We start from the raw sequence: 15,748 nt of genomic DNA, 5'->3' as shown, positions 1-15,748 counted from the left end.
GTTTATCTTAAAACTTATTTTTAAATGTTTTGTCATAATTCTAAAACGAATTTCAGTGTTAACTGAAAAGGATAAATGTCGTACATCTTAATTACACAGTAACTATATATTTTTCTCACAATGCATTCAACAGTAAGCATTCAATATTCTTTGAAAGATATATTCAAATTAAAGAGTTCATTTTTTTAATTTGGCGTATACATCTTTGCATACGCATAAAGTAATACGGTTTCCTTACATATATATCTCTCGATGAGAAAAAGGGAAGAAAAACAATAATATGTTTACATTTATTAAATACAGAGATGCAATTTTATTGCCATTAATTAACCTTATATTATATAAAGAGAAGCAACACTTGGCGTTATTTGTCGTCCTTTTATATGTGAGTCAACTTCCCCAGTACTAAATATTTAATTTCAATCTTAAAGCTCTCCATTTCGTTTTGAAATCGTTCTAATATTTATGATATTTAAATGTCGTTATTTGAAAAATATAACCAAGAAGTGTGTTTACTGTTTTAGTGGCTCGATCATTTTATCCCAACATATACATAATCTATTAAAAGATAGTGTCGCACCTTTATTTTGAACAAACGTGTTTCAGCTTGGAGCTCTCTAAATATTTACATTTGGTTTTTTTCGACATAAACAAACAGTTATATGTTTAACTTAAAGAGGAAGTTGACATTTTGGATTTTGAAAGCAGTCCATAAATTCATTGGTTTCTCTGTCAACATAAGATTTGTCCTGACATCTAAACGGAGCTATGGTATTATCTGCTAAAAAACTTCTAAAACATGTTAAACCTAAAAGATAAAAAAATGATATATGCAATATATCTTTTACATAATGAACTTTTACAAAGACAATTCCGCGAGATATGACAAAACCCTGAGATAGAAAAATAACTGTTGCAGATTTATAAATGTATGTGTACTCCTTTTGGAAGGCCAGGGATTCGCTCGGTTTCTGTGTGTTACCGATTTATAAATGTATGTGTACTCCTTTTGGAAGGCCAGCGATTCGCTCGGTTTCTGTGTGTTACAGATTTATAAATGTATGTGTACTCCTTTTGGAAGGCCAGGGATTCGCTCGGTTTCTGTGTGTTACAGATTTATAAATGTATGTGTACTCCTTTTGGAAGGCCAGCGATTCGCTCGGTTTCTGTGTGTTACAGATTTATAAATGTATGTGTACTCCTTTCGGAAGGCCAGCGATTCGCTCGGTGTCTGTGTGTTACAGATTTATAAATGTATGTGTACTCCTTTTGGAAGGCCAGCGATTCGCTCGGTGTCTGTGTGTTACAGATTTATAAATGTATGTGTGCTCCTTTCGGAAGGCCAGCGATTCGCTCGGTGTCTGTGTGTTACAGATTTATAAATGTATGTGTACTCCTTTCGGAAGGCCAGCGATTCGCTCGGTGTCTGTGTGTTACAGATTTATAAATGTATGTGTACTCCTTTCGGAAGGCCAGCGATTCGCTCGGTTTCTGTGTGTTACAGATTTATAAATGTATGTGTACTCCTTTCGGAAGGCCAGCGATTCGCTCGGTGTCTGTGTGTTACAGATTTATAAATGTATGTGTACTCCTTTCAGAAGGCCAGCGATTCGCTCGGTTTCTGTGTGTTACAGATTTATAAATGTATGTGTACTCCTTTCGGAAGGCCAGCGATTCGCTCGGTGTCTGTGTGTTACAGATTTATAAATGTATGTGTACTCCTTTTGGAAGGCCAGCGATTCGCTCGGTTTATAAATGTATGTGTACTCCTTTCGGAAGGCCAGCGATTCGCTCGGTTTCTGTGTGTTACAGATTTATAAATGCATGTGTACTCCTTTTGGAAGGCCAGCGATTCGCTCGGTTTATAAATGTATGTGTACTCCTTTCGGAAGGCCAGCGATTCGCTCGGTTTCTGTGTGTTACAGATTTATAAATGTATGTGTACTCCTTTTGGAAGGCCAGCGATTCGCTCGGTTTCTGTGTGTTACAGATTTATAAATGTATGTGTACTCCTTTCGGAAGGCCAGCGATTCGCTCGGTGTCTGTGTGTTACAGATTTATAAATGTATGTGTACTCCTTTTGGAAGGCCAGCGATTCGCTCGGTTTCTGTGTGTTACAGATTTATAAATGTATGTGTACTCCTTTCGGAAGGCCAGCGATTCGCTCGGTGTCTGTGTGTTACAGATTTATAAATGTATGTGTACTCCTTTTGGAAGGCCAGCGATTCGCTCGGTTTCTGTGTGTTACAGATTTATAAATGTATGTGTACTCCTTTCGGAAGGCCAGCGATTCGCTCGGTTTCTGTGTGTTACAGATTTATAAATGTATGTGTACTCCTTTCGGAAGGCCAGCGATTCGCTCGGTTTCTGTGTGTTACCGTTATTTGTCTCTTCTTAACTAATCTGCGAGATTTGAACATCGGAAAGGTACTTTCACCTTTATTCATAATCTGACTTGATTATATATCTGTCTTAAATGTTTACTCTCCAATATAATTTCACATTTAGTTAATATAAGCGAAAATTGACGTAGACGTAACGCATGAAGTGCTTCACATCTTGTATAAGATTGGACTTAGATCTTTGTATGATACGATAGTTGTCGGGTACGACGAAGACAAATCTTTCCCTTGAGATGCTACTATTATAACTCTTAGTTTTGGTGGGAGTTCGTATTGTTATCAAGATGTCTCTGTTACTAAGTGCATATGTTTGTTCGACCTTGATTTATCTCCATCGTATATTGTTTTAGTAATAATTCCTTTTGATGTGGTGGATTAGGTATCATATTACTGTAACTTTATTGATACTATATATGCATAATGTCATATAGTCTTAAAACCACGAGGCGATAAGCGAAAATATCTTTAGTAAAAAGAATTCAAAACTGCTACTCTGCACACCTTCTTTTATTTTTTATGTTATGATGTACCTAATTTGATTGAATTGACTAAAATTAATCTTAAAACGACGTTTCTTTCTGTATACAAATATGAAGTTATGACATAAACATTTTTAAATCACATTTTTCTTTTGCGTTCAATATAATTTTATTAAAACGTTTTATTTACTTCTCCCCAGTGTTCTGCATGTAGCGAATCAGTTTTAATAGTAGTACAGTCTAGAGTACAGTATACGCCCTAACAAATGAAATGCAATTGTAATGTGAAATGGAGAACGCGTGTCGTGAAGTTGTGTCACGTTTAGACGTATATAAACAAAAACAAAGCTAGAATATGCGATACAAGTAATGTGTTTGTATTTTACCTTCTGTTTCGTCACATGCACATGTCTCGCCACACTGTTCGTTATACTGTGCTAATAACGGCACACAGTTGCCTGATGACTGTGGATTGTATGGTCCTAAAATTATATCAGATATATTTTCAGATTGATGTCATTCGGTCATTACGATCTTGCGAACTCAAATATCGTATGACACTATTTGCATAGGAAGTATTTACTGCGAAACTTTATCTTTTATTAATAAAGTAACAGTATGAAATTCAACAAGTTTGGCAATTATCTGACTGCTCCAATAAGTGATTTCAAGGATTATTTAATCATGACTAAGTTCATAACTTGACACCTTTACAAAGTGAACAAACACAATCATTACCATGAATAATATCAACATGTTATACCTTATCTAGATGTTATGTTACATGTTATACCTTATCTAGATGTTATGTTACATGTTATACCTTATCTTGATGTTATGTTACATGTTATACCTTATCTAGATGTTATGTTACATGTTATACCTTATCTAGATGTTATGTTACATGTTATACCTTATCTAGATGTTATGTTACATGTTCTACCTTATCTAGATGTTATGTTACATGTTCTACCTTATCTAGATGTTATGTTACATGTTCTACCTTATCTAGATGTTATGTTACATGTTCTACCTTAACTAGATGTTATGTTACATGTTCTACCTTATCTAGATGTTATGTTACATGTTCTACCTTATCTAGATGTTATGTTACATGTTCTACCTTAACTAGATGTTATGTTACATGTTCTACCTTATCTAGATGTTATGTTACATGTTATACCTTATCTAGATGTTATGTTACATGTGGCTAGTTTTCTATTGTGTTCTTCGTAGTCGTCAAATGTCTATTATGAGGATCTACATATAGCTAAAATCCTGACATATATTAGGAGCTTAAAACATTCTGTGTGTTGCTAGCTGGTAAAATGCTATATTTTATACTGTTGCAAACCAAAGATACCGATTAATTATATTGCGTAAAATTTAAACAAATATAAACAATGATGAAGAAATAGTGTTTTTATGCAAGTTCGATGGAATATGTTAAAATGTTACTTTAGCATTGTGTATATGAATTAGCTGCAGCGTTAAGATTTTACACATTGTAAACTTAGCTATATCATTAATTCTAAAGAGGTTAATTTTTGTTGTATATAATAGAATACCTATGTGGTCGAACACTCCAGAGTATATCAGAAGTGATCCATTAGTATGCCTGCAGCAGGAACCTGTTGGACATTCTGATGACAATGTGCATGTTTGATCATGTTGAATTGCCGCCCCTTCTACCTGTAAATAAATTATATAAGTTATGTATTTAAAAGAGGAACGAAAGATACCAAAGGGACAGTCAAACTCATAAATCTAAAACAAACTGACAACGCCATGGGTAAAAATGAAAAAGACAAACAGAAAAACTATAGTACACATGACACAACATAGAAAACTAAAGAATAAACAACACGAACCTAAGTTGTATCAAATAATATACTCATTATAAAACTGTAATGCATAAGTATTCTATTAACCATCTAAGGTCATGAACGTCAAATACAGCAAGTTCAACAACATTTAAAAGATATGATCCAGTTATCGATCAATCAAACGTGAAATATCGTTAATAAAGGTATAAAACTGACAGTAATTCGAAAGTTAGTAATTATGTGCATTTGTTGTAATGAATTATCACATTAATTTAATAAAATCTATTAGAAGTGTCTACCTAGACTCACTCAGGAATATTTTTGTTATCGTATTTTTGCGTTTTTTTAAAACATTACGATGAGTTTTAAATTTACTTACAAAAGTAAATTATACATAATGACACAAGTTAAAGCACCAAGGTTTGAATGTTATAGCATTGGTTAAGGTCTTTGGGGTATAAAGAATGACAGCATTTTTGTAATTTCATTTATAATCCACTAACTTTAATCCCAATTTGCAACTTAAACAAAATAGGCGAAACATTTTAAATGTCATTTTGTTGGAAACTCGTACGCTAGTATTATGTCAAAAATACTGTTTGAAGATATAAAAATATCATATATTCCAGTTGAAAGTTTGTTAACACTGACACCTGGTTTGTCTCTATTCCATGAACAATGGAAATCATGATCACTTATTCTGTTTTTCTTTAATGTGAATACGCATCTTATTGAAATACACTTTTATCATTAACTCTTAAAATCTTGTATAGAAATCTCATTTTTAACATGTCTCAATTGTCATGCATATATAGAATTGTTACGAAACTAAAAACTCTTAACCCCTGTACAAAAAGTATGAACAAATCAATTGTAATATTTATATCTTATATCTTTAGGACTTGATTTATCTTACATATGTTACGTATTTTTTTATAACGTGTATTTAATACTGTAATATGTAATTTCACATGTTTCATCATGAAAAATAAAAAGAATACACAAAAAAAACCCAATAAAAACTCATTTTCGTTTAAAGCCCGTTTGTGTTGTACACTTTAAAACAATTGATAAATTCATATTCAAATTTCACAACAGGTTGTCTACTATATGTTCGCACTAACAAGACTTTCGAAATGTACGGATGGTACTTGTAATGTTTGCGGGCTTAAACATGAGATATTGGAGTTTGCTCAATAATATGGAAAGAGGGTTTAAAAAACTACTCCAAACTCGTAACCATCACAGAGAATAAGTAACTTTTTATATGAAAATGTGATTGAGAAATTCGGATTTAGTTATTCTCTCTTTTTTTTAATCATGTTCCACGTTGTTTCCTTGCCACGATGGTGGTTGATTATTCATAACTTGGACTAAACCTCTCATGCTATATTAGGGTAACAAGTCACGTGATTATTCATAACTTGGACTAAACCTCTCATGCTATATTAGGGTAACAAGTCACGTGATTATTCATAACTTGGACTAAACCTCTCATGCTATATTAGGGTAACAAGTCACGTGATTATTCATAACTTGGACTAAACCTCTCATGCTATATTAGGGTAACAAGTCACAATGGTGGTTGATTATTCATAACTTGGACTAAACCTCTCATGCTATATTAGGGTAACAAGTCACGTGATTATTCATAACTTGGACTAAACCTCTCGTGCTATATTAGGGTAACAAGTCACGTGATTATTCATAACTTGGACTAAACCTCTCATGCTATATTAGGGTAACAAGTCACGTGATTATTCATAACTTGGACTAAACCTCTCGTGCTATATTAGGGTAACAAGTCACAATGGTGGTTGATTATTCATAACTTGGACTAAACCTCTCATGCTATATTAGGGTAACAAGTCACGTGATTATTCATAACTTGGACTAAACCTCTCGTGCTATATTAGGGTAACAAGTCACGTGATTATTCATAACTTGGACTAAACCTCTCGTGCTATATTAGGGTAAATAGTCACGTGATTATTCATAACTTGGACTAAACCTCTCATGCTATATAAGGGTAACAAGTCACAATGGTGGTTGATTATTCATAACTTGGACTAAACCTCTCATGCTATATTAGGGTAACAAGTCACGTGATTATTCATAACTTGGACTAAACCTCTCGTGCTATATTAGGGTAACAAGTCACGTGATTATTCATAACTTGGACTAAACCTCTCGTGCTATATTAGGGTAACAAGTCACGTGATTATTCATAACTTGGACTAAACCTCTCATGCTATATTAGGGTAACAAGTCACGTGATTATTCATAACTTGGACTAAACCTCTCATGCTATATTAGGGTAACAAGTCACGAATGTGGAGATATTATCACATCTTGGTTTTTCATAAATATTGTGTAAATGATTGACAGCAAAATCATCGTAATCAGTCATGAAATTAATGTGTCTTTATGTCACACATTCTGAATTAATTAGCGCATTCTTCTTTTGTTTTTGTTCTCACCATTTTTTTTGGGGTGAGATTCATGTTGCACAGTCCTGAGTTTTTTGTTTGCAGATTTGTAGATTCTTGTTTGTTTTTAAACGTTTTTTTTTTTTTTGCCATTTCATGGTCGGTCATAATGATAATTCTAATAAAATTAATAGTTATTTGTTTAAAGACACTTTCATTTTTAAAACTTATCGTTATTATAAAATTAAAGTAACCTGTAAAAGAGGGACGAAAGATACCAAAGGGACAGTCAAACTCATCAATCTAAAACAAACTGACAACGCCATGGCTAAAAATGAAAAAGACGAACAAACAACAGCACACATGACAGAACATAGAAAACTAAAGAATAAACAACACGAACCCCACCAAAAAACTAGGGGTGATCTCAGGTGCTTCGGAAGGGTAAGGAGATCCTGCTCCACATGTGGCACCCGTCGTGTTGCTTATGTGATAACAAATCCGGTAAATAGTCTAATTCGGTAGGTCACATTCATGAAAGGGAAAGGGATTGTAGTCACGACGGAAGGAACATATTCGATATCATTTGTGAAACTGTCATTCCATAACGGTCAACCAACTAATGATGGCGTCCGTAAAATTTACGAAGGGATGATTTCAACTTCACCATTTGGAACTCTTGGTTTAATAGCTTCCTTGTGAGCAGCAACCCTCTATCAAGAAAATCATGATAGGAAATGCAAGCACGGGAATATCGTATCAATTGGGAGATATATTCCCCGTATGCAGGTGCTTCTGGAATGTTGCTACTTAGAAATTGAAAGTTCACAATTGGAAAGCTAAAATAATCTCTTTTGTCGTAAAGTTTTGTTTTCAACCGACCCTCATTGTCAATTTCAATTTCTGTAAGACGCTCAAGCTTCGATCCAGTCATTGGTAATGAGTACTACAAAACACATCAATGTTTGATGATTGATATTAGTTATTGTTGAAAATTCTCCTCTGTAAACCATTATTCCTTTTAGTTAGAATCTTCTTAAATTACTGATGAAATCGGGTATGCGGATGTATTATCGGGAGTCAAACTTCAACAGTAGAATTGACCAATTGGTTTTTACAACTCGTCACACATACCTGATTTATGACAACTGTAGTTTACCGATGTTCAAATCTGATCAATCAAAATAAAACAAAAACTGAGGTCATCACATGAGCCCCAAAAAGAAGCTGATCAGATTGCGTCAACAGGGTCAAAAATACCAAACTCCGAGGATAATTCTTAACGGAAAGTCCCTAGGAAGAATTAAAAGCTTAAACACATTAAAAGATTCATGACTTGGTACAGGCATTTTCGTATGTAAATGGTAAAAAATAAAATCACAAAAATACTGAACTCCGAGGAAAATTCAAAATGGAAAGTCCCTTATCAAATGTTAAAATCAAAAGCTCAAACACATCAAACGAATGGATAACAACTGACATATTCCTGACTAGGTACATGCATTTTCTTATGTAGAAAATGGTGGATTGAACCTGGTTTTATAGCTAGCTAAAATAAAACCTCTCACTTGCATGACAGTCGAATCAAACTCTATTATATTGACAACGATGCGTGAAGAAAACAAACAAAAATAGTAGGTAAAATTGTCAAATACACAGCAGTTAACATGGTTATATATTCTTAATCATTAAAAAACTAAAAACAAATGTATGCTACAAAGAAGCACAAAAAAGCATAAATTTGCCTTAGTCAAATAACACAATGACGGGATGTATAAGTACATAGCCACGTCATATATGTAACGAAGAAACATAAAAAGGCATACAGACAAAGCACAAAGCAAAATATGAAAGACACGCAACGAACAAGTTTACAATAGCATAATACTTGTATTTATAAGCACAGAGCCACTCCACATGCATACGAGAATATCACAAACAAAACTGACAGGACATACAAGTACCGAAAGCATCTCCTCCTATGCATGCATCTTCTACCAGGCAAATTTACACTTAATTTAGATGTCCCAAACAGAAACAGTCTTTAAAAAATCAGATTTGACGATGGTTGTAGAATCTAGAGATTAATATATAAGTCCAAAATAAACTCATCATAGATACCAGGATTAACATTTGTATAGACGCCAGGCGCGCGTTTCGTCTGCAAAAGACACATCAGTGACGCTCGAATCCAAAAAGGTTAAAAAGACCAAATAAAGTACAAAGTTGAAGAGCATTGAGGACCAAAATTCCTAAAAAAAAATTGCCAAATACAGCTAAGGTAATCTATGCCTGTGGTAGAAAAGCCTTAATATTTAAAAAATTCAAAATTTGGTAAACAGTTAATTTATAAATATAACCATATCAATGATAATTCATGTCGGCACAAAAAGTGCTGACTACTTGGCTGGTGATACCCATGGGAAAATGAATCTCAACCAGCAGTGGCATCGACCCAGTGGTTGCAACTAAACTCATCATATATAGATACCAGGACTAAATTGTGTATATACGCCAGACGCGCGTTTCGTCTACAGAAGACTCATCAGTGACGCTCGAATCCAAAAAGGTTAAAAAGGCCAAATAAAGTACCAAGTTGGAGAGCATTGAGGACTAACATTCCTAAATAATTTGACAAATACAGCTAAGGTAATCTATGCATGAGGTAGAAAAGCCTAAAATTTTGTAATATAACCATATCAATGATAATTCATGCGGCACAAAAATTGCTGACTACTGGGTTGGTGTGCCCTCGGGGAAATAAATAAAAGTAAGACGGAGTAAGCCGTGTTAGTTGTGTTTGTTTTAATTTCTAGTTTAAAAGAAGATATTAATGGAACCCAATCAAACATTTTCTCAATAAATATTTATAAATATAAAAATATTGGAAAGTACGGGCAGAGGAAGAGGTCAACAAGCACAGTTCGCTCCGGGCTACCGTAGGAATGCTTGCAATTTGTTTCAAAAAGTCTAACTCCAAAATTAACACTGATATTGTCATTAAGAAACTCCAGCATACTGATTTTTTTCCCACTTTGTACCATGGTTTACCTCCTTTTTGTTTACTTTTAACTAATATAGCGTATGCTACCGTTTTTTAAATTGAAAAGCATTGTGGATTATTTCTTTTAGACTATTTTAAATTTAACATGGGTATTTTTAATTTTAAATTTTAAATTGGGGTATACAGGGTTGACAAATTAAAAGTATTGACTTAATTCTATTCAGAGAAAGATCGAGATATAAAATTATTTTAAATATTACATGATTTTGTTTGAACAAACACGTGTAGAATTTGCAGTATCGTTGTCAACAGCACTGCCATCAGCGCCAATTACAATGTCAATTGTTTACAGATATCTATAAGATTTTATAGCATGTAATCAGTATCATATTGTAAAACAATTATAATCTGAATCTGTCATCTCTCTTTTTTATACAATACATGTTTTTACAAGTATAATGAGTCCCTAGTATGTAAGTTATGAAAAACAGCTTACCTTTGCAGCAATGACGATTACCTGTGAAAATAGAAATGTCATTCATTCAAAATTTACGGAGCATATTATTCACACAATCTTAACATTTCACATTACATTTATTGTTGATTTCCAAGCTTGACTTGGATTGTTTATTGGTTAATTCATTTGGTTGAATGCAGCTTGATCAAACTCTATAAGATGAAAATTTGTCTTTTTTCGATCACAAACTGTACTACCCATAAGTCTTAAACCCTCTTGCTATCACTAATCAATATTGTCGAATGTCCCTCGTTGACATGTCTGATACCATAACATTTAACATAAGAAATCGTTCAAAATATGACATCACACCCAAATAACTTTCAATAGAGATCCATAAATAAAGGCAACAGTAGTATACCGCTGTTCAAAACTCATAAATCCAGGGACAAAAAACAAAATCGGGGTAACAAACTAAAACCGAGGGAAACGCATCAAATATAAGAGGAGAACAACGACATAACACCGAAACGTAACACACACAGAAACGGACCAAGCATCAGACAAAACACCACGAGAATAACAAATATAACATGAAAACCAAATACATGAATTTGGGATAGACAAGTACCGTGCCACGTCTGATCTCAATATCTCAAAAAAAAAGAGAAAACACAAACGACTCAACGTTAAAATGCAACACACACAGAAACGAACAATAATATAACAATGGCCATTTTCCTGACTCGGTACAGGACACTTTTAAAGGGGAATAAAAGTGGTGGGTTGAACCTGGTTTTGTGGCATGCCAAACCTCGCACTTTAATGGCAAAGTTAAATATTACATTGAAATGACAACATAATATTACAGGACTACAATTCAAATAAATAGGAGAACGTATTAGACAAAGAAAAACATGATTAATAGATAACAAAAAGCATCAGGTTTAAAATTCAATACGCCAAAAACGCGCCTTGTCCACACAGGACTTACAAGTGACGCCCAGACAAAAAGTACAAAGTTGTACAGCACTGGAGATAAAAAGTTGAAAAGGTTTCGCCAAATACGGCATTGTTTTTATGCCCGGGATAAGAACATTCTTATTATATAGAACAATTCATGTTATTGCAAACAGTAAATTTTATCAAATGAATATGAAAGAGATATACATAAAGAAACTGAAGTATTAACTAATTACAGAAAACTAAACCCGAATACATAACGCCCAGATATAAAAGATCGAAAGTGAAAAAGGTACAAAGTTGTACAGCACTGAAGATCAAAAGTTGAAAAGGTTTTGCCAAATACGGCATTGTTTTTATGCCCGGGACAAGAACATCCTTATTATATAGAACAATTCATGCTATTGCAAACAGTAAATTTTAACAAATGAATATGAAAGAGATATACATAATGAAACTGAAGTATTAACTAATTACAGAAAACTAAACCCGAATACATAATGCTATTAAAGTTTAACACAGAATAGACACACCCGAATCAGTCCAGGCGTTAACGTAATTACAAAAATGTGACGTCACATACGATGGCGAAAAGGTACAAACGTTATGCCACATTTGAATTTATGAAATTTAGAAACAGCATGACGTCACATATGAAAAACTATCAAAGTGAGATAGAATTAGGATTGATTTAAGTTTATATCAGAACTAAATACTGATAATTAATTTAAACAAAATGCATATTGCAATACTTATTAATAGCAATTAACTGTAATATATATATGTCCAGTTTGTTATGAATCCAACTTCAAACGTAAATAATCGTACAAAATTTAATATAATTAATAAAGGCGGTGATTAATTTTTCTATCCGTAACACCTAAATATAATAAAAAGACGTCAACACATTTGACAAAATCCGATGAGAATTACAAATATAACATTAAACATGTAAACTGAATACATGAATTTGGGATAAACAAGTACAGAAACACGTCTTATAGTAATGCGAATTCACATTCAGCAAAACAGTCACAATCGGGAATAAGTCCATAACGACTTTTGAATTTCGGGCACTTTTCCGTACTAGATTGTTTATGTTATTACGTCACAGTAAGAACCGACTTGTCAATGAAGTTATGTATGCTGATCGAACTCGGGTCAACTGATGTAACTCATTCATAAACAAGAATGTGTCCATAGTACACGGATGCCCCACTCGCACTATCACTTTTCATGGGGTCAAAACTCTAGTTTGGCAATAAAATTAGAAAGATCATATTATAGGAAACATATGTACTAATATTCAAGTTGATTGGACTTCAACTTCTTCAACATACTACTTTGATCAAAAGCGTTAACCTCAAGCGGGTGAATGGACAGCCGGACAAACAAACGGACGAACGGACGCTCAGAACTAAAAACATAATGCCCATAAATGGGGTATAAAAAAACTAGAGAATGATGTTTTGAAGAAAAATATTACACTGTATAATAGTCATTGCTTTATTTAAAAGAGATGCAGTAATGAAAAAATGCTGTACATAAAGACGACTTTGACTTTCCCTTAAATTTCTTTTTCATCACAATGATAATGATGTTACGCCACAGTAAAAACTGATTGGTCTATGACCTCGGGTCAACCGGTTTAACTTATTCATAAAAATAACCATCTCAAAATTGGTGTATAGATAAACAAATGTACTCCTTAAACAGCAGGAGGGATAAAAATATTGCGTGGATTCATACATTTATGAAAAAGGAAAGTGGTCTACAAAAAGGAAAATAACAACAACAAAAACGCACTCCGAAAAAAATTCTAAACGGCAAAATCTAAAGCTCAAACACATCAAACGAATGGATAACAACTGTCATATTCCTGATTTGGTAAAGGCATTTTTTAAGGTAGAAAAGGGTGGATTTAAACTAGCTAAACCTACTACTTGTATGACAGTACCATACAAATCCATTACATTTACAACTATACGTGAACAAAACAAAGAGACATATTAGGTAAAAATGTCAAAAAAAAAAAGAGTACAGTAGTCAATATTGTGTTATAATCTTAATCACCATAAAAAAAAATAACAAAGAAAAACAAAAAGGCAAAAATCTTCTTATATTTATATATATATATATACAAATAACATCAGTAAGAACAAAAGACAAGAACACCAAAATTTACCACATCACAACAACACAATGGCGGCTCAAGCAAGTACCGAGCCACGTCAAATTGATATCACTAAAAATAGATTTTTTTTTTATTTCTTGTTCTTGAAAATGTATTAATGGATACCAATTGGATTGTTAATGGAAAGAACATCATCAATACATCTGAATGGAAAATTAAATTATCTGACTTCTTTGATCTTCTTGTTTTTGACAAGAATCTGAAGGAACTCCAACTCATATGAAAATAAGAAAAGGTCTGCAAGAAAAGGCTCATAGTTCGTTCCCATGGGAATGCCGAAAAAAACCGCTAATCAGATATTATAGACTGAGCTACATGAACCCAAATACTGGGGTTATTTGTTTATTGTAACATGGCTGGGCAAAATTAATGACCTGCGTTAAGGGGAAATCGTACAGATGCATTCAGATATCTAATTAGTTATCAAAGGTACCAGGTATAATTTAATACGACAGACGCGCGTTTCGTCTACATAAGACTCATCAGTGACGCTCAAATCGAAAAAAGTTAGAAAGCCAAACAAGTACAAAGTTGAAGAGCATTGATGACCCAAGATTCCAAAAGAGTTGTTCGAAATACGGCTTAGGTTGTCTGTGCCTGGGATAAAACTTGAAGTCAATATTGAGATCATGCATGCAACATGTAAACATTTCGAAGTTTGGAATTAGTATGTGTATGATAGGGTTTGATTAGCTCAACCTTCTGCTTTGGTTATTTATACTCGCTGTTTGTCTATATTGTCTTCCGTGTTGTATGTTGTCAACGATTCATGATTTTAATTGTTGTCTTTAGTATCTTCTATCATTTTTATTACAAAAATAGTAGTTCAGACAAGACATCCCGGGACAGATATAAAATTGTGTGTCAAACATATTGTAGATTTTAGCAAACAAAACAAACTATAGTATATGCTTTTAATTTTCATCAAATCGGGTTTTCCTTGTATTGTTATAATTGTATCTGCATTCTAGAAAATTTGCATAATTTAGAAAAAAACAAAACATAAAGCTTAAAACAAAACCCCAAAACAAGTTCTTTAAACAACAGTTATATGAAATACAATTTGGTTAATTAAAACAGACAAATGCTGATAAAATTCAAAGTGTAATTGTGAAAACTTACCATCATAGTTATAATAAAATGGTAATCCATATCTCAAGGGAGGGAATCACTTTCCCTAACTTAAAATCCAACACACGACCTCTTTACGCTGATTCCTGTAAAATAGTTCCACCCATTAGAGATCTGTTAAAAATGACATTGAATAACTATAAAACATCAAATAAACCATAAAAACCATCATCTGACAATTGTCTAATAAATTCTTGTATGTGCAGTCAAGTGTGTCTACCTTTGTATTACCTATATAAAAATGACAATTTTCTGATTGTTTTACATTGTAATAGCATAACAGCATTACCGCAAAACAAAATTATCATTTATGTCACAATTAATTATTGAAATATATTCTATTGACGCTAAGTATCAACCGTTTTCTGTATAATAATTCATATCATCATTTGTTATTTTTGGGTTTCTCAAACAAGTCTAAACTTTTTGTAATTTTCATTAAAAAAAAAAAAAAATACGGGTGTGATTGATTCATAGTTTATCTTTTCGGGGTCCTTATAACCATCTAAGGGGCTGCGAATTGAAAAAAAAATCAGTAGTGATCTAGTATAGTTCTATATATCCACCTTATTCAAACTCTTTATTTAGTTGTTATTTTCCTTCATGTTTTAGATAATTATTAAAAGTTTTAATCAATTTGACATCGAATGAGAAATGGAAAAAAAATTATTGATCAGTACAATGGTTACCCATTTCTATATGACAGTTATAAATAATAGGGTATTTCTCATTCACACAAAAATCAACAGTCTGGAAGAAAAACTCTTTCAAAAATTTCTTTAAATTAATATTACTAGCGAAGCCTCTTTTTGTGAATGTTTTTGTTACGGTAACATTTTTACTGCACGTACTAAGCCTAAGGC

The 15,748-nt window shown here is 33.0% G+C and overlaps 1 protein-coding gene across 1 annotated transcript; it reads right to left on the bottom strand.

Moving 5' to 3' along the window:
* Positions 1-276: 276 nt before the first annotated feature.
* Positions 277-15,078, bottom strand: LOC139513797 (uncharacterized). Its single transcript, XM_071302609.1, has 5 exons — positions 14,877-15,078; positions 10,637-10,657; positions 4,450-4,573; positions 3,268-3,363; positions 277-808 (listed from the first exon to the last, which is right to left on the bottom strand). Exons 1-5 carry the CDS (start codon positions 14,904-14,906, stop codon positions 672-674), a joined length of 408 nt encoding a protein of 135 aa, XP_071158710.1. The 5' UTR covers positions 14,907-15,078; the 3' UTR covers positions 277-671.
* Positions 15,079-15,748: the final 670 nt, after the last annotated feature.

The sequence above is a fragment of the Mytilus edulis genome, chromosome 2 (assembly GCF_963676685.1).
Source record: "Mytilus edulis chromosome 2, xbMytEdul2.2, whole genome shotgun sequence".
Classification (NCBI taxonomy): Eukaryota; Metazoa; Mollusca; class Bivalvia; order Mytilida; family Mytilidae; genus Mytilus; species Mytilus edulis.
Note: the sequence above shows the minus strand (reverse complement) of the source record. Positions and strands in the feature narration are given on the sequence as shown.